Source organism: Podarcis melisellensis (assembly GCF_964234715.1).
Source record: "Podarcis melisellensis genome assembly, chromosome: 5".
NCBI lineage: Eukaryota > Metazoa > Chordata > Lepidosauria > Squamata > Lacertidae > Podarcis > Podarcis melisellensis.
In genome coordinates, this window is record NC_138537.1 from 46706425 (window position 1) to 46727029 (window position 20605).

Consider the following 20605-nt stretch of genomic DNA (forward strand, 5'->3'; position numbering starts at 1 on the left):
CGGTCCAGTATACCTGAAGGAGTGTGTCCACCACCATCATTCTGCCTGGACACTGAGGCCCAGCGCCGTTCCCTCGCTGCGAGAAGCCAAGTTACAGGGAACCAGGCACAGGACCTTCTTGGTAGTGGCACCCGCCCTGTGGAACGCCCTCCCACCACATGTCAAAAGAGAAAAACAACTACCAGACTTTTAGAAGACATCTGAAGAAGGCAGCACTGTTTAGGGAAGCTTTTAATGTTTGACGGACTATTGTATTTTAATATTTTGTTGGAAGCCGCCCAGAGTGGCTAGGGAAACCCAGCCAGATGGGCGGGGTATAAATAAATGATGATGATGATGATGATGTCTGGATTTGCACTGTTTGAAATATGGCAACCCTACTCCAGCAGGAAAAATGGTATAATAGTACTACAGCAGAAAAATATTACAGCCTTCACAACAAAGCAACCTTTGCAACAGAGAAGCAAGCACTGAATGTAGCTGCTTGGTCACAGTGGATAAAATATGCAACATTAATACAGATAATCCTGGAGGGAAAAACAAAGCCTGCAACTTCGCTTTTACATTCTCAGTAGGCTACTACATCAACAAATCTTCATGAGCCAGTGTGGTGTAGTGGTCAAGAGCGGTAGTCTCGTAATCTGGGGAACCGGGTTCACGTCTCCGCTCCTCCACGTGCAGCTGCTAGTCGCACTTCTCTGAAGTCTCTCAGCCCCACTCACCTCACAGAGTGTTTGTTGTGGGGGAGGAAGGAAAAGGAGAATGTTAGCCACTTTGAGACTCCTTAAAGGGAGTGGGCGGGATATAGAATCCAAACTCCTCCTCTTCTTCTTCTTCTTCTAGTTCATGCACTGCTGCTCAAATTTATCAAGCTCTTGTTTAATAACAACAACAACAACAACAACAACTAATAAGGGTGGTTTTGGGGTTTTGTTTTGTTTTGTGTTTTTTTGTTTTGCCACTACCATTCTGGCAAGACTATTTCAAAACTGCACTCCTAATATTTATACACTGCCCTGATCTCCAGTGCAGCTTTATTAATGGGCAGCTTAAACCTATTTGTTCTTTAAGACTTACTCTAATCAAAACTGTGCTCTTCATTTCTAAGCAGATTTGTTGTTGCTTCCCGTTCTCCTTTTTCCAAGACTCTGGCTGTATTTCTCAAAAACTGGGTTCCCTTTTCATGTCACTTATTTTCTTTGCCCAAGAAATTCAATAAAGTTCTTGTCAGGTAGAGTCTTCCACCTATTATATTTATTTTTATGAGTGTGAAAAAGTCTATAACTCATAGACAGCAATGGAAGAGAAGTGCCAGTGAGTCAAACTTTTCTTTGCTCTAAAGACACATAATCAAACAGGCAATAAAGATCATCAGCACCTGGTATTTCATCATTACAACAGTTTTTTCAGCAAGGTAATTATTCACTGAAAGTTCGGATCAATAAGAGTCACATTTCATTCCTAAGCAGTTGTAAGAACTAAACTTTAACATTTACATATAGCTGACAGCTGCAATTTATTTATATTTTGGGTTGTCAAATGTTTGGGAGCTGAAAGGTGAAAGGCTGACATCCTGCAAATGCCCTACGAAGACATCTTGTGCTTTGAGTACCACCTTGGTTTTTTTTGGAAATTCAAGACCCTATGTAGAATTTCAGGATACAGGAAAAGAAACTGCGGTAGTCAAAGGCAATTTTGGAAACATTCTTAACATTTACACGTTGAACATTTTGGTTTAGAACTACTGTTTTCCTTTTGCAATGAGCATGTAACGCTTCACTTGTTTCCATGCATTCAGCAGTCCTAGAGGTCAGTGCTTAAACAGAACTTGAAATTATTCCTCACATTTGCTGAGCTAGTTATAGCTTCATCAATTCTTGGCATTTGTGCTATATTTTGCTATGGGCTCCTCTTTGTAGTCAAAATAATAACAGCACCAGTAATAACTAGTTCTATCTATTTAGCACTTTTACAAAATCCCCAACCCATTTTATATACATTGCATTATTATTATTATTATTATTATTATTATTATTATTATTATTATTATTATTTTATTTTCATAATTCTTACAGCAACCTTGTAAAGTAGGCTAGAGTTATTATCCCGATATTACAGATGGGATGGGACTGAGGCTGAGAGACACTAGCTTGCCTGTAGTACCCCTCAGTGAGTCAATGGCTGAGCTGAAAGTTGAACATGTCCTAGCTCATACTTTTCATATTCTTGCTCCCAAACCACCCACCTTGTATCTACTTCTGGCTTCCCATGGACTAAATCACAGCCAATTCTGCTTCCAGGCACATTTGTGACTAACACAGGTCTTCTTCTTTGGTGATCACTCATAGCCAAGTAAGATTGTCTTCCATAAACATGGTTTTAACAATGAGCCCATAAGTGACTGTAGAGGCCAATTCTGGATCCACACATCCTTCCACAGTGGGGACATTGATTTCCGGGCGGGAGTTGATCACAGTGTGGATTTGCCAAGTGTGCCTTCCTCCTAGCAGGTTTCTCCCTTGCATCCTGAGTTCAAGTGTCTTCGAAGCCCATAACACCTTTGGTAAAGGCTGTTCACCAGCTGGAGCGCTCGCAGGCCAGTGTTTCACAGTTGTCAGTGTTTATACCTCAGGTTTAGTACTTAATTCATTCTGGAGGTCTGTTCTTAACCTGAAGCACCACTTTAGGTAATGGGGCCTCCTGCTGCCGCTGTGCCGCTGCTGCACGATTTCTGTTCTTATCCTGAAGCAAAGTTATTAACCCGAGGTACTATTTCTGGGTTAGTGGAGTCTGTAACCTGAAGTGTCTGTAACCTGAAGCGTATGTAACCCGAGGTACCACTGTACTACATTTTTTTAGATTTGCCTTGAGACAATCTTTAAACCTCTTTTGTTGACCACCAGCATTACGCTTTCCATTTTTAAGTTCGGAATAGAGGAATTGCTTTGGAAGACGATCATCAGGCATCCACACAACATAACCAGTCCAACGGAGCTGATGTTGAAGAATCATTGCTTCAACACTTCGCTTCTTCCAGTACACTGATATTAGTTCATCTGTCTTCCCAAGTGATGTGTAAAATTTTTCGGAGACACCGTTGATGGAATCTTTTGAGGAGTTGGAGATGGTGTTTATAAGTGGTCCATGTTTCACAAGCATATAGTAAGGTTGGTAGTAGAATAGCTTTGTAAACAAGCATTTTGGTTTCCCTGCGAATGTCCCGGCCCTCAAACACCCTGCACTTCAGTCGGGAGAAAGCCATACTCGCAGAGCTCCGATGATGCTGGATTTTGGCTTCAATGTTGGCCCTTGTGGAAAGATAACTGATTGACATTTTCCAACATTACATCATTGAGTTGGATTTGTGGCACTGCAGAGCGGTTATTTTGTACTTGTTGGTGCAGCACTTTGGTTTTTTGGATGTTGAGTGATAGGCCAAGCTTTTTGTAAGCTTCTGCATAGATATTTAGGATGGTTCGGAGGTAATCCTCTGAGCGTGCGCACACTACGTTGTCATCAGCATACTGAGGCTCTATGACGGAAGTTACGGTAACCTTACTCTTTGCTTTCAGCCTGCTCAGATTGAAGAGCTTTCCATCTGTTCGATATATGATTTCTACTCCGGTGGGGAGTTTCCCTTCAACAAAGTGCAGGATCGTGGCAATGAAAATAATGAATAGAGTTGGGGCAATAACACAACCCTGTTTAACACCTGATCCCACTGTGAATGGTTCACTTTGAGAGCCATTGTTATCTGCAATTGTTGCTGTCATATTATCATGGAAGAGCTGAATGATGTTTACAAATTTGTCTGGGCAGCCAATTTTCAGAAGTCCACAGGGCATTACGATTTACAGTGTTGAAAGCCTTAGTCAGGTCAATAAACGCCATATACAGGGGTTGGTTTTGCTCTCTGCATTTTTCTTGAAGATGTCGAGCTGTGAAAATCATGTCCACTGTCCCCCTAGAAGGCCAAAACCCATTTTGGGATTCGGGAAGGGTCACCCTATGGCTGCCTATGGATACTACAATTACATGGGCAGGATCTTTCCCACAGTGTCATTTGTACGGGAAAGATCTAAACAATTATCGAATAAGCTGAGTGTCAGGGTAATATTTATTTTGTAAAACCAACAACAACATATGGCTGTGGGGTGGGGGAGAGAAGTTACATCTCCTTCTCGCCCCTATATTCTCTACCAAGACCAGGGGGTGAGAAAATTCTGTAGGGTGCTCATTTGCAGGGTGTGAATCCCACTTGCAAAGAAGCACTCCGCACCATGCAGGATCAGTGCCTCCACCGATAAGAGCCATTGATCAGGGACAGACCTGAGTCAAGGAAAAAGAGCCAGGTGGTGAATATCTTGGATAATAAGCAAAGGAAGGTGGGAGCACCACTCCACTTCTGAAATCCATGGAGGGTCATTTTTCCATTCACTTCCTCTCAACCATTTACTTATCCTCATTATACATCTTCATCTTAGCTAGTGGGTGAGTTTTACCATTTGTTTTGTCTCCACATGGAAGAGGAATGCAATAACTTCAGGCTCGGGTGGGCAAAACTCTCTGTAGAGATTCACAGGTGCTCAATATGTGCATGTTTATGACTAATGATTCTTATTTATGGATGGGGTGATGATGTTCTTTCTCCTTTCTATGAACCTAATCACAAACAAGAGCTAGGAATATATGATACAGTCATTCTCTTTGTGATTTTATCTGGTAAATTTCACCATCTATGGAAATTGGGATAGGCTAGCTATTTGCGTGTTAAGGTTCCCAAACCACCCTTGAAATAATTAACAATAGACACAGAATTATGGTTTAAGGTTTTTGGCATAACTTTGGACACAACTTTATTGATTACAGCAGTGTTTCCCAACCTTGGGCCTCCAGCTGTTTTTGAACTACAATTCCCATCATCCCTGACCACTGGTCTTGCTAGCTAGGGATGATGGGAGTTGTAGGCCAAAAACATCTGGAGGCACAAGGTTGGGAAACACTGGATTACAGCATGTGAGTGGTTGCTTAGGCATTGGTTCCCGACTAGCTGCACCTGACCTTGGCAGGGCAGCACTGACGCCTGGACTCTGGCAGACGTCAGTAAGGGAAAACAATCTGGGGGAAGTCTGAGCTGAACACCAGTCTCTAACCTCACCCCAAATGCTACCAGGGGCTCTGGCTTGGCCCTAGCCCTTTGATAGGGGTTCAGACAAGAGCAAAGCGAGCCCCTAGATTCCTTTAATGGAATACCCTTGCAGCAGCAATTTGGAGGGGCAGGCACAGGCAACCACATCATCTCCACCAACCAATTGAACCTAACCGCCAACCTTACAAAGTTGTGATGATTTGCTATGCAGTAGGCAAAAACCAAAAGGCACCAGTCAATCAGCCTATGGCAAAATTCCTACCAGGTCTCTGCTCCAAAGCAGACAACCCCATGACAGACATAGCATGATCAATAAGCCCCTAAACATAGGAAGGGAGGGTGGGTGGGTGATCCTCTGTACGCAGCGAAAAGAAGAAGCTCAACGACACGTGCAGGGATATAAATAGCCCCTCAGTTGCCAATCACTAACTCCCTGAGCCAAATTTCTTCCCCAACAACCAAGGGGCAACCAATTGGGAGTTGAGGCCATCCAATCGTACCTGCCCCAGCAACAGCAGAGCAGTTTGAGTGACCTCACCACAACACGTTCTCTCCGTGATGGAGGACACAATTTCCTTGATGGTGGATTTTAGGCCTGGTTTCATATAAATGTAAAGTCAGAATTCAGTAAGAGTTTCAAAGTGGCACCCTGCAGCAAAATGTGTCTGGAAGTAGGATGGATATCCCAGAGGCAAAAGAAGTGGAGGAGTTTTTAACAAGAACTTTTTGCTAAATACAATGCAATAACTTTGGGATCCCAATGGAGAACAACATGCCAAATGGAGCATATGCTTCTCTGGTCACATCAGGAGGCAGAGATGTTACACAAACAGCTATGGCTTGCTCACACAAGATGCCGGAGGCCTGGACCACTGCCTTGGTTCATTTAGATATAAAGTCCCCTTCGGTTGTGCTGGCACCATCATCTTTTAATTACAGAAAATTCAAACATTTTGTTGTGCAGGCGCTCTGGCACCTAAAAGCGCCGTTCACTCGCCTCTGTATGGCAGTAGGCCATCTATCCCCAACTCCTCAGAGACCAGCCTCTTCAAAGCTATCAGCAGTAGAACATCAGCCCTTACCCCCTGAGGCTCTAACCTTGACCCAGACTTCCTTCCAACTCCAAAATCCATTTGAAAATAAAAATGCTTCATTAACTTCCAGTTGCACAGAGCTCCACAGAAGCTGCCAGCCAGCACATCCTTGCTCTATGGATAAGCTATGAGAAGTATCCATTTTTAATCATTATTTTTCCTGAGCGGTTCCACTCCTCTGCCATGGTGTGTGTGTGTGTGTGTGTGTGTGTGTGTGTGTGTGTGTTCTCAGCCAGATGATTTTTCCCAGATGGGCTGTTGTACTGTCATTTTGATTGGCAAGTTCTACATCAGCCTCCAGCAGATGCCCATAGGGATGAAAAGGTCTGAATTGCTGATAAATACTATGCTGGACTCCACACTATCTTGGTTGGCTTCTTCTACCTGAATACACACATCAAAGCCCAGTCCATCAAAAGGGATCGATGTTTTAAAAGGTACTCAGTCATAGATTTACTCGTGTAGCCAGCACCTGGAAATAAGACTGTGTTTTTTAAAATGAGCTTGCCTGTCCATATTAACCTAAATTAGTCACTTGTAGCATACTGATGGTCTAAGGGGCAGGGGTGGGGGGTCAATTTCTTTTTTTAAAAAGAAATTTTCCGGTTTTCAAAAGCTTTCCTGATTCTTGCTTAGAGACTATTTTTTAATAACTGAGAATGACAGACAAATGAGTATTTGCAAGTCTCTTTGTCGGGGTTTTTCATTTGCTTCTGTGGGATGCTTCTCACATAACAGCAGCCTCCATGCAATCACACGGGGATCATTCATTGTGTGAACTAGGGATGCTTGTTTGCATCATGTCAACTGTTTCCTCAACCCCATCAGTGGCAGCCAATAACATGAACTAGGGGCAAGGAATAAGTAACCTTCCACAATGCCAGGAGTGAAAAAGAACAGGGTTTCCATTTGCACCTGCAGTTTGTTCTTGGGTGTAATGTGTAGCTCTACCCCTGAGATAAATATAAATCAAAATAGTTTTGTTCAATATAGTCATTTCTAAAACATTCCAAATAGTTAGCATCAATAAGTATCATGGATCCTGTAAGTATCATTCTGTATCCCAATGTCACAATTTCTAGCCTCGCAAAGCAGGGTCATATGAAGTCGACCCCCACCTCAAACACAATCACTCTATTGGCCTCACATTCACGTCTGCATGTCATCCTCCACGTCTCAATGGATTCATGACTTCCTTGTACTGACCTCATGTCCATTTGCTTTCCCATCCATCTCTCTGTCTCTTCCCATTTACAGAATGCTCCTCCACTCACCGCATGAAAGATGACATTCAAGGTTTGTCATTTTTATAGCACTGAACCATCTGGACCACAAACTGTCTCCCCTCCCTGAATCCCTAAGCAAATGACTTCTTTTCTTGCTTACACAATCTGGCCTTATGGTTACTTTATCTTTTTCCCAAAGACTGAATCTTCCCATGAAAATTTCTGGAATAATCCGTTAACCACAAATTGTCTGAAAGTTCACATATAAAGAAAAATTGTGTTTCAAATGGGACATTTCAGTGAAGAATAGACCTCTAGCCAGTTCTTAATAATAACTATAGGTGAAATTCATATAATAGGTCGAAGTTAAAAAATCAGGGCACTATGTGGAATGGACTGTTACTTTTCTTCTTTTTTTATGAAGATATTGATTTCTACTGGAACTTGAAAACAATTTTCCACTGAATATTACACACATCCACACCATTTAAATAAGTATTTTCAGGAGGGGGGAGGAACCCAGCAATAATAAGACAATAGGTTTCATAACAGTAGTATTTTGCAGATTTCTCTACAGAAGCTTTGAGATGAACATGTATTCATAAACCAAAGTGCCAAAGGGATAATTAAATGAGGGCAATGGCTGGGTCAAAAGGCAGTTAAATTATACGGATTGATATTAAAAAAATATAGGTTTGATCTTACCATCTAGAGTATTACTAAGAAGTACCAAATGCTCTGAAGATACCTCTTATTCACTCTAAGAGTGCGGGGAATCTGATTTTAACAACTTGGAAGTAAGTTTATCCATTTAAAGTTCTGCCCTTCTGGCTTGCCAAAGGGGCTTTCCAAGCTAGCTATATTCATCGCAAGAGCTTCTGAAAGACCCAATACAATTTATAGCAGGGATATAAGCAAAGAAATCTTAGCTTGAATAATGGTATGGATTTTAATTGCTTAATTTATGGGTTAGAGTTATCAATAAAGTCAGAGGGGGAAAGTACATAGGAACAAACCATAATTTTAAAGGGACAGATGCTGTGTAGAGGATGACAACATGTCAGGTTCAATCATAGAAGAGATATACCTTCCTGTGTGGGAGAAAAAGAGGGTGTCTTTCCTAAGGTGTCGCCACCCAGCCTTGTTTCTCTCCCATCTTAGTACTTGTGTTACAGTAGCTACAAGCTAGCATGGAATGCTTTTGTGATCATGACAATGAATTATTCAAAAGTTCTGCATATATTGTCAGGTCAGTTCTAGCCATGTTTACCAACCAGCAAGATTCAGTCTAGTGTAGTGAAAATGTGTCAAACTAGGGTTGGGGAGGGCTCAAATTCCCATTTAGCTATGTAGTTCACTGGCTGCATTGGCTATCACAATCTCTTAGCCTATTTTACAGTGAGGTTGTGAAAACAAAATGGATGGATTCCACCCTGAATTCTTTGGAGGAAGAGCAATATTAAATACAATAATAATTCACTCAGATGTAAAGTGTTTTTGAGAGAATGGCCTACAAGTGTGCATGTGATCATCAGAGGGCATGAAGGAAAATGGCTGTGGGACTTAATAAAATGAATATTGGTATAAAGAGAACTACACAAATGTACAATGCAATGCAATACAATACTGGAGACTAAATGTTATATTCATTTTTAAGAATATTTAAAGACCTTACCACAAGACCTCAAAACCCACAAATCAAACTGATCAAATTACCCTGCCAATCTTCAAAAAGATCACCCAACACTGAAGAGGTGGCTTTCTGGGAGCTGTGTGGTATGAAATTGCTTGCCTCTTACCAGTAGAATCTGTTTGGTGTTACGTTTTCCTGGAGTAGTAGCCATCTTCTTCCAAATTCCACTGAACTGTATAACTAAAAAAAAGAAAAAGAAAAAAAGAAATCAAGAAAAAATGCAATCTATTCTTCTTCTGCCAGTGACTTTGTTTAATTGTACATTGACAGTATGACAATAAATGTTGAACAGAGAGAAAATTACACCTCATCAGGTTAGTTTTGTGAGCCGTCTTCTTTTATCAAGTTTCCTCTCCACTTCATCAAGAGATCATACCACAGCTGAGGTTACTGTCACTCCTCAGTGATTTCTCAGTTGTGACAGCTGATAATGACAGTACTGAATACTTTGCTGTCATAGCTGAGAAAACGCAGGCAGTGAGCGCAAGGCAAACAAAGGTGGAGATTAATCTCACTGAAGTGAATCCCAAACCTGTGAACTATATTAGACACTATTTATCCAGGGAATACCCTTGCTGTTCTTGCTTCTGTTTTTGAGAATGGATTCTGGGCTATAGCAGAAAGTGAGCTCATTTAACATGTTCGCTCTTGTCACATCTGCTAAGTATGTAACCCAAAGAAAAGAAATCTCAACATACGCTTCACCTGAAACGCAGAACGCAGAAGAGGTGGTAGGCAATGCTAACAAACGTATAATTACTGCACTCTAATTGATAGTGTTGCCACAATGGCAAATCTACAACTTTGTCAGCTTCATAGGTGAAAAGTCTGGAGATCTTGATCTTAGTTTGTATCTGGTAAAAGTGGCAGAAAATACAGGCTGGGAAGAAATACTTAAAACTTCTCATCATATTCATGAGAGTGCCTGGGAATAAAACATGTAAAAATATATTCATGAGAGTATGCTGGAAATAAAACATGTAAAAATATAGCAATGTTAAAACAAGCCGAATGTAGCTCTGGTTGTCTATCACAATCACCACCAAAAATAAAGCCACAAGATGGGTGGCTCCACAGAGGTGTGGAGATGATAGATTGAGATCTACTGATTAGACTTGTAGATAATTTGCAATAATTTCTGATTGTCGATGGTTTAACAGTGCTTGTCTTTTGCACCTAGACCTAGTAGTGTGGTAGGAGAGCTGAAAATAATGCCAATATATTTCACATCCGACAATCTATGTGCCCCTTTGAATTCAGATAGTACATGGGTTGACAAGTCTAAAAAACCTGGGACAAAGGGAATGTATTTAGCATTAACTCTGAAAATGTATATTCTGGCCAAACTAAGCCTTCTAGAGCAAAATATACATCAGGAGGCTCTCTCTCTCATATACCCTCCAATATACAGATAGCACATACAGTAGCAACAGATTCCTTCCCCTTCTTTAGAGTACTTGCTGTGGGATGGATCTGATCTCTTTCACACACACACACACACACACACACAGAGAGAGAGAGAGAGAGAGAGAGAGAGAGAGAGAGAGAGACAGAGAGAGAGAGAGACAGAGACAGAGACAGACAGACAGACAGACAGACAGACAGACAGACAGAGATCTTTTTGAGGGGAAGTGTAAGTAACATTGAGAAAGCAAAGGTTAGCAATGGACATTTTTCTAGACCTCAGCTTGGCCATAGGACTTGTCTACCAATTTCCTTGTGAGATTTTGGTAGGAGAGTTACCAACAAACATGACATTGATCACAAAATATAAATGCCCCTCAAGCTAGGCATTTTTAAGCCTATAACTCACATAAATGGATTGACAATCAAACAAAATGTGGCATGTCAAATTATATCTAGTAAGTACTGAAGCATCACAAATATGGCTTGAACTAACAACCCAGGTAAATTAAATATAGTGTTCTCAGTTGGGGGGCTTTGTCAAATGTTTGCTATGTGGGAAGTGCCATTATGGATTGGGAGAGAACAGGTGGACTGGAAGTAAGAAACAGTGGTGTCAGTCAGGCTTTTGTTCCACCAAAATGGACATTGACATCTTTTTCCCTTCCCATTCCATTCTATTGCTGCTTGATAGGCAGAAGTGCTGCTTTTGTTGTTGTTGTCAGAAGCTTTTACTTAATACAACGTATTTGCTCATGTAAATCCTTCCTCCTCACACAATCTTTCCCCCCACCCAGAGCCTAAATATTGATAAATCCCCATTGCTGCATCAAACTGTATAATGTGCTTACCAGATGCTAAAAACACTTACAATTTGGTGGAGAATTTTTTTTTGGCAGACAGCAACATTTTGATATCATCATCAGTTTCTTTTCATTCTTGTCCAAGGACAGAAAATGAATTTCAGACCAAGCAGAAACTGAATTAAAAGTCAGGGTCATATCTCCCTGTTCCTTAGGGAATAGTCTTATTTCTTCCTTTTCTACTCTCTTTCCTATATTATGGAGAAACTTGTATTTCAGATAGACATATGGCCTGGATTCTCAGTGACTGTAAATTGTATCCCCACTTGGCATGCGGCACACTCTGCTCTCCATGAGCACTATAGACGACTATTATTTAACATTTACTATTCATGAGCTGTACAGAATGAAGACATGATGTGTTCTCTGCTGGGAAAGTTATCGATCAAAGGACACAATCCTCCACCACATTTTATATATAATGAATTGGGGGAGGGTGTGAATAGGATCTGTATAAGATCTTGCATAGCCCCCATTCATTTCCATGGGATTTATGCATGATTTATTGGCACACTGTACTCAAAGTAAGGTGGGGAAGGGGAGGTCTGAAAAAGATGTACATTTTCTGTGCTGTGGATGAGTACAGAAGAAAAAAGTATAATGTACAGTCAAGTATAAATCTGGTCTATATGCCTATCTGTCTATATGCAACAGGTTACATAGGTCAAGAAGCAATTATGGGTACAGAATTCCTCAAATAGGAAGGGGTAGGATGTGCTTTTTGGTTTTTAGTAAACATATAGCATTCTGGGTTGTCCTAAGTCCTATTTACATGTTACTCTCAAGTAGGGCATATCCATGCTGACTTTGGGAAGGGGTTGTGCTTTTATCCCTTGTCCACACCACTGTGTCTTCTCCATGCAACAAGAATGTGTGCACACAGTTGTTTGCAGAGAAATTCACATGCACAACCACTTACTTGCATGCTGAGGTTGCACAAGTTTTCATGGAGGCCTCACATTCAAACAGGTGTTCATGCATCAGAATTTATCTGCAGACAACCACACACAACACACAGTTGTTGCAGTGAGAAAATCTGACAGTGGAGTTAAAGGCTAGAGATTCCACCTGTCTGGAATATTTCAGTTAAGTCAGTACCGTACTTAGGGCAGGACCATCCCAATGTTGTTAGATTCCAAACCCCATCGGTCCTAGCCAGCATGACCAATGCACAAAAATAATGGGAGTTGTAGGCCAGGAACATCTGGAGATTTGCACGTTTCCCACTCCTGATTCAGCGCAACTATCTAGAAGGAAGTTCATAGAAGTCAAGTTCCCCATTTCTTCCACCCTGTACAGCCCCCTGTGCCCCTGCAAAGCTTATCCAGAGGGTATTGGGGAGGTGTCTGTCTGATTCTAGATGGTTCTGTCCTCCCACAGCAGTATCCCTGGGTACCATCCCACATTTTTAGGAGGGTCTCCTGGTTATCTGTAGAGGTTTTCTGGGGCAACCAGGTGGCTAATAGAGGGAGGAGTGAAGAGGAAATATCTGTCCATGAAATTCCTTCTGTACACATATCTAAGGATCCAGAAATATTCTGTTATTACCTCCTCTTTCCTGACCTAATTGGCAGTTCTGCCAAACCAAACTTTGATACCTCCATAGTTGAAAGATTCATTAATGTATAAAATCAAATGAATGTAGGGGGAAATCCAAACACTTAAAATAGTACCAAGAAATTTGTCACACAGCACAGAAGGTATCAATATATTTCCCTAGCTACCTAGGAACTTATTTATTTATTTCTCATGGAAACCACTGATAGCGATAAAACCTTCAGATATCCATCTAGAGGAGAAACAGTCATTTAAAATGTACTAAGATTAACAACCCGGCAATTAGTTTTCCTGTGGTGTCCCTTTACAATCATCATTAAACATGTTCAGGGAAAAGTATCTTCAATCAATGCTCTTTTCTCAAATGCTTCTCTTTTCTTAAATATAGTGGCAGTTTGATTCTCCTTTCTCAATGCATCTTCATCCTAAATGCTATGTATACAAGTACAAATTAAAAAGAACTTCATCTAGCACTACCTTTGCACCCAAATGTATATGAATCTCTGACTCGGGTATCAGCCCTACCATAAGCAGCAGCAGCCCCAAATACTCAAACTGCTGGGCTAGATCAGGCTATCTCATTTAACAGTCATCAGTAAGAGAACCCTAGGAAATTGACAAGCATGATATACTGGAGATAACATCCCTTGTTGTTTATCCCCATTATTCAATACTGAAAACTAAACAAGAAGACTGCATTGTAAGCTGTCATGGTTCTTATACATTGATAGATCTGTCCATTGATAGATCTTTCTCCAAGGATAAGAACCAGTATACATACTATACCTGCTGCCACATGGAAAATGCATAAAATAGCACACTCACAAGCATATTTAATCAGAAGTAAGTCCTACAGGGTTCAATGGATCCTACTCTCTAAGTAGGTGTAGGATTTCAGCCTTAATCACTTAGCCACAGAAGGATTGTCATCAAAACAAAACAAAACATGGTGAGCCATGCAATGGCTAGACAAGTGGTGGGACCAATTTTCTCCAAATCAACACAAATGGTTTGTAGTAGCATAGAGGCAATTTTGTGGTAGTGGTGAGCCATTGAACATGACAGACATCTTATCACATGGAGCAGCTTTTCTACAGAGAAGTCATTTCCAACTTAGCATCCTCTAGATGTAATGGACCACAATTTTTTGATGGATGATTGGACCATCATACTTCCATTTACTATATAGTGGCCTTTCCCAACTCCTGATTCAGCACAACTATCTAGAAGGAAGTTCATAGAAGTCAAGTTCCCCATTTCTTCCACCCTGTACTGCCCCCTGTGCCCCTGCAAAGCTTATCCAGAGGGTATTGGGGGGTGTCTGTCTGATTCTGGGTGGTTCTGTCCTCCCACAGCAGTATCCTTGGGTACCATCCCACTTTTTAGGAGGGTCTCCTGGTTATCTGTAGAGGTTTTCTGGGGCAAATAGTGGGGGGAGTGAAAAGGAAATATCTGTCCATCTGTCCTAGGGCCACAATTCTTGTCAGCCCTAGTCAGCATGGAACATCTGGAGGGCAACAAGTTGGGAAAGGCTACTGTAGAGTAAATGGAAAAAGCCGCCAAGGAGCTATTACCAGGTCGGGCAGAAACTCTTAGAAAGCTTTTGAAGAGGTAGCTCTATCATGAGGCCAAATGAGGCATTTGCCTCAGGCAGCATGTGAAGAGGGTGGCAAATTTGTTGCTTTGCTTGTTTGCCTTGCTGTCCCCTTCAACCACCCAGCTAGTGCCATCTGCATAGGTGTTGTTGGGTTTTTTTTTTTAATTATTATTATATTTTGTTGGAAGCTGCCCAGAATGGCTGGGGAAACCCAGCCAGATGGGTGGGATATAAATAATAAATTAATTTTTAAAAAATAAGTAGAAGTATATGGCACTCTGGAATCATTTCATGCTGTCCAGTATGACCCTCACTTGCTCATCCCTTCTTGTTAAATGCTTTGCTACTGCTAACATGGCACAATACTGGCTACATCTCAGTCTCTGGCTCTCCTTCCCCATTGCCTCACTCAGGTCTGGGGGATCCTTCAGAGCAAAGCATTATGGGTAAGGTGGCCCAGAAAATTGCCTGCACTGTCAGTTTTCTCACCGTCGTTAGAAATCCTTTTAAAAATTAGTTAAAAACTTTAAGGTTACTAGAGTAACTTTTGACAAGTTTTTGTAATAATGAATAAAGAATAGTTAGTCACTTCCTGGCCATCTTGTCCAGAATGCCTGCCCTTCCTCATAGTGTAAAAATGGGGAGGGGGGCAGATGCTGAGATATGGCCAGCACTGCTTCTGTGTCAGCAACAGCAAGACAGTTAAGTGGTAAGCCAGGGAGAGAGGACAAAGAACGGGCCGAGATGCCTGCTTCAGGTAGCACAATGTCTCATGTAACCACTGGACCACATTCCAAAGGATCCACCCACCAGTTACTCAGAATGATGAAAGATAACATTCCGGGCGAGCGACTATATTTCTGACATTTTTAAACGACTATATTTCTGACATTTTTTATTTAAGTTTTTACTTTGGAATCTTGATAGACTGTTTTAGACTGTTAGAGCCATCAGACTGTCTGCCATGGTATCATCTGTTTGTCCCCCCCCCCTCCTCTGTTTATTAGGAGTTGTTCTTCTATTCCCTACCTCTATCTAGTTTTTTTTTTCATTTATTTTAATATGTGTCCCAAAACATAATGTTTAGTGAGGTGTGTTAAGAAAACGACTGATGGATGCACTCTGAGGGCACACTTTATGACCTAGTTTGTACACTATAGTTTATGGGCAAATTAAAAGAAAAATGCATTCTATCAGTTGTACCTATTGCAGAAACTCATAAATGAAGGGCAAGGCAGCAAAAGACAAGGTATACATATATTTCTCATGGTTCAGTCTCAAGAAAAACAACACCTCACGAAGCTCTAAGACTATGTTTGCCAACTGTAAACTTAGTGACATAGAGGCAATTTCTCAGCTGGAATCATTTCCCCATCAAAGACTAGCAATGGGGAGACCATCTGGATCCAATACAAAATTAATAATAAAAAAATGATTAATTTTGCAATAACAACAGCCAGATGGTTAGAATTAGTTGCAATTTCCAGGCTGGGTGGGGTGGGGTGGGGACCTTCTTCAGACCATTCTCCCTCATGGGCAACCTCCCAGGGGGAACTGGCCAGCTGGGATGGGGGGAAAATTCTATTCCATTCACATTTAAAGCCAAATTTACCAAATTTGCACTTTCCATAACAATATGAGAACTGAAAAATAATAGCCATCCATCAAAATCTGCACTTGTCTGTGATGCATATCAGGGGGAGATGCACATGAAAATAAATCAATTACTGAGAAGAAACAATGCATTATATTAAGGGAAATTAGAATCATAGAGTTGGAAGGGGTTCTGAGGGACATTTAGTCCAACCCCCTGCAATGCTGGAATCTCAACTAGATCATACAAGACTAATGGTCATACAGTCTCTGCTTAAAAACCTCTAATGAAGGAGAGTCCACCACCTGTCACAGGAGTCAGTTCCACTGTCAAACAACTCTTATTGTCAAAAAGTTATTCCTGGTATTTAATCAGAATCTCCTTTTGTGTAACTAGAACCTATTGGTTTGGGTCCTCCCTCCTGGAGCAGGAGAAAACAAGCTTGCCCCATGCTCCATGTGACAGCCCTTTAGATATGTGAAGATGGCTATCATATCTCCTCTCAGTCTCCTCTTTTCCAGGCTAAACATACTCAACTCCCTCAACCTTTCCTCATAAGGCTTGGTTTCCAGACACTTTTAGCATCTTGGTTGCCCTCCTCTGCACATGTTCCAGCTTGTCAACATTCTTCTTAAATTATGGTGCCCAGAACTGGACACACTACTCCAGGTATAGTCTGACAGATATTTCTGTGCATGTATATGAAATCCAGAGCAGCTGACATCCATGTGAGCCATTTCCCATAGTCCTCAATATACTACACGCATACATGGGAACTTTCACGGCTTCACCTGAAAACCAGTGTGATGACCCCATACTGCATTTTCTGGGCATTTTCTTGCACATTAAAAATCCCAAGACAACACCCATTCATTAGCCTCACTTAGAAGATTAATTACAATGACCTACTTCTGTTTAATCTTGCTAGATTTCATGCAGTCAATTGCACATTGAGATTAATGTTATCTCCCCACAATGGCCAATGCTTTGTTTGGACTATTACATTTTAAGTTATTTATTTCTTGATGGTTTCAGCAGATTGTACTGTATAGGGTTCAGTTTATGGTGCTCTCTACAGCTAAGAAGAATAACAATGTAGCATACATACCTGTTAACAGAAACTTGGAAAACTGAGATTGAAACAGTAATGAGGGACACTTCTAATGGGCAACATTTACCCATCACATTAGCCAGTCATTAAAAGGTTCTCACTATACTTGGAGAACTACTATTTGTTATTCCTCCCCCCCCCCTTTGCATACCCTTCTCTCTAACAAACACCAGTTTACATAGGTGAGCAATTCCTCTGTCAACCTTGATTTATAAATGCATCTATTTTAAAGGTGCTTATTCCCACTCGGAAGCCTGATGGATTCACAATGCCAACTTTGCCCATCATGGACAGCTATCCAAGTACACTCTGTTTGTTCTCTGTCATAAGGGATGTTCATTGCTCAAGTTATAAAGCCTTGAACAGTGTCTATCATGGAAAACTAGTTTACATTTTAAATAGCCACATAAATACAAGAGCTCAGGTGTTGAGGTAATGGATCTCTTAGAATGCAGTGAGTTCACCTGCTACACATAGGGGAAGGAAAGCAGAGAGATAATAAAATGAAGGTTTATCTTTTTAGGTGGAAGAACCCAGCTTGTCCAATGTATATCTGGACCAGGCCATAAACCAGATCTGGATGTAGAGATTGTATTCTTAGTTCAGGATGCCTGAGATCAGTGCCTTGAGCTGGACATCTAACAAACCAGTATTATTTCCCTTGAACAGGCACATCTGTCAATCATAGTGAGAGGAGCCAATGTTGCATAAGATTGTGCAAAAAATCCATTAATTTCCCTGTTTACTTGGCTTTTTAAAAATTACCCTATTCTCCTTGTTGAGAAATGATTTCCTAGGTTTGGTTTCTTAGAAACATAATTACATTTCTTTGCCATTTTGCCAGACATCTTGTTTATTTTTGTGATTTTAAATGACAACTTGGAAGGGAGTTAGACAAAAGTACAAACAGTTGCCTCTTCTGAGGAAATAAAGTCCATCATCTTTCAAAACAATATGTGCAGTGTGGTTCTCCTGCAAGGGCAAACTTCATCATTTTGGGGTGGTTAAAATAGAAATCACTTAACCTTAACCTCCCCTTGTGTTTCGTTTGCAGGGAGTCTGAAAACAGGTGAAATGACAAACATTGGTAAACGGGCAATAATAGATTAGCAATGAGCAACGCAACTGGGAACTTATTTGAGCTACAATACAGATTAGTTGACTGGAGAGAAAAAGTACCTGGCCTCAAAAGGGGAGGGGAGAGAAAACCTTAATTAAAAATCCATTTAATAATACTGGACAGCAAGAATTTGAGATAATGAAATCACAGGTACCCAAAAACTGAACGAGATAGAATGGACCTTAGTGCAAGAAAACTACAACAAAAAGAAGGGGAGAAAAACAACTGGGAAGGGATACAAAACAACAGACAGGCACACATGCAGCCGGAAGGGGGTGGGTGGGGACTCCGAGAAGCCTGTGTGCAAACTTGAAAGGAAAAAAGAGAGCGAAAACAAAGGGAACCAAAAAAATAAATAATCAAAGTGGATGTTGCCTGTTGGAAAGAAGAAAGGAAACAGAATAAAAGGGAACAAATAAATCACATGGAAAGCCCTAGAACTGAACACAGGGAATGTGAAATGCCCCAGTATTAAAGGCCAGCAAAATAGCATCCAAATTAACACAAACCATGAAGAAAAGAAAAGAAAAAGAGTGGAATGAAAACACATTGATTGAAGTATTGATTTTAAATTGCTTGTTTGGAAACAGAAAGGGATTGGGAAGGATGCCAATAGTGCATTGGTCTTCTAAACATCCTTGTCTCCCAGGCAAATCTCACATGGCCATGTGATAACCAAATGTTTTATGCTTTTTTAAACATCCCTCCCCCAGTTACGGTGTTTGAACTTCCCTGGTGGAAAAATTCACAGTGGTTAAAATCTAGACCTGTCTGTCAAAATGAAAGATCTCTGCTATCTCTCCACCCACTCCCCACTGGAGCTCAGGGCACTGCCCAAGTCAGCTAGCAAAGTTCTCGTTTGCAAAGGGAAGAAAGCATTAGCCTTAGTATGAAGTAGAAACTAAGTAGGACCAGGTTAGCTGAAAAACTAAGTATGAGCCGCCTCAGCTTTAAATATCTTCAGGGGAAAACCACCGTATTTTTCGCCCTATAAGACGCACGAGACCATAAGACGCACCTAGTTTTTGGAAGAGGAAAACAAGAAAAAAAATATTCTGAATCCCAGAAGCCAGGACAGCCAGCGGGATCGCTGTGCAGTGATCCCGCTGGCTGTCCTGGCTTATGGGATAGCCGCACAGCTTCTCCCGGGCAAGGGGAGCCTTCATCCCCTGCCCGGGAGAGGCTGCGCGTGGCTAAGTCTTCCCCACACACGCTCCACGCGGCTCTTTAAAGGGAACGCTGAGCAGAGCCTTCCGCCTGCATTCGCTCCATAAGACGCACACACATTTCCCCTGCCTTTTTAGAAAAAATACGGTACTTTCTCTGCCCCATCAATATGTGAGGCACATCTGACAGAAGCTCAAAAGAGAGCTTTCTTGGTGGCTGTTCCCAGGCTCTGGGACATCTTATCAAGGGAGGCCCAGCAAACTTCATCTCTGGTGACCTCCTGCCAACAGGCAGCAACATTTTTATATAGGCAAGCCTTTGGCTCATAAACTGATTTGGAAGTGTGCTGAAATTGGTTTATAAAAACAAAATTATTTTTTGTGATACTTTACTTAACCCAACAACTTATTTTTATTAGTTATTAAATGTGTTTTATTATATTGTTGCTAGCTGCATTGAGCACAATTTCAAAGAAAGACGGAAAAATCAACCATGGTGGTTGGTTCCATGTATAAATACCAAGGATAAGCACAGAGGTGACAATAGAAACGCAATGCTGAACTATAATGTACTACCATTGAATTTAGGCTACTGTCAATATCTTGGATTACTGCTGCCACTATGCAGTCTTTGGAGTAGGTTGTTGGAAGCCCTGGCTTCTAGATTGGTTGTGATGCCTTCCCAACCCCTTGCAGAACATGCGCAGAGGGGATCAGGCCCTACTTTGTAAATTGCAATACAAACTAACTTAATCTTGCCCCTCCTGGTCTAAACCAGCACCTCCTGGATGTTCTGTAACCTTGGGTTGCACCAATGGTGACAGTGACCATCTGCTAACAGAGATTTCAGTCCATTTCCAGTAATGTGTCCATTTTGCATGTGTTCAAACATAATTCCACTCTGTTTCTTCATTAACGTGATTTAAATAAAAGAATTATGAGTACAAATGTTAATATTTATTTTGTCACAAAACGCACATGTAAATAATATTTTATCTATATGTAGCTTCTCCTAAAATATGCATTTTTGC

At 41.1% G+C, this 20605-nt stretch overlaps 1 protein-coding gene across 5 annotated transcripts in view; it reads right to left on the reverse strand.

Moving 5' to 3' along the window:
• The window catches only part of SORCS1 (sortilin related VPS10 domain containing receptor 1), a 368116-nt gene that overhangs the window by 108407 nt on the left and 239104 nt on the right, over positions 1–20605 (reverse strand). For all 5 annotated transcript variants that reach the window (XM_081912031.1, XM_081912030.1, XM_081912028.1 and 2 more), the window contains exon 5: positions 9269–9342. In XM_081912031.1, coding sequence (XP_081768157.1) covers positions 9269–9342 — 74 coding nt within the window. The remainder of the gene's footprint in view (positions 1–9268; positions 9343–20605) is intronic.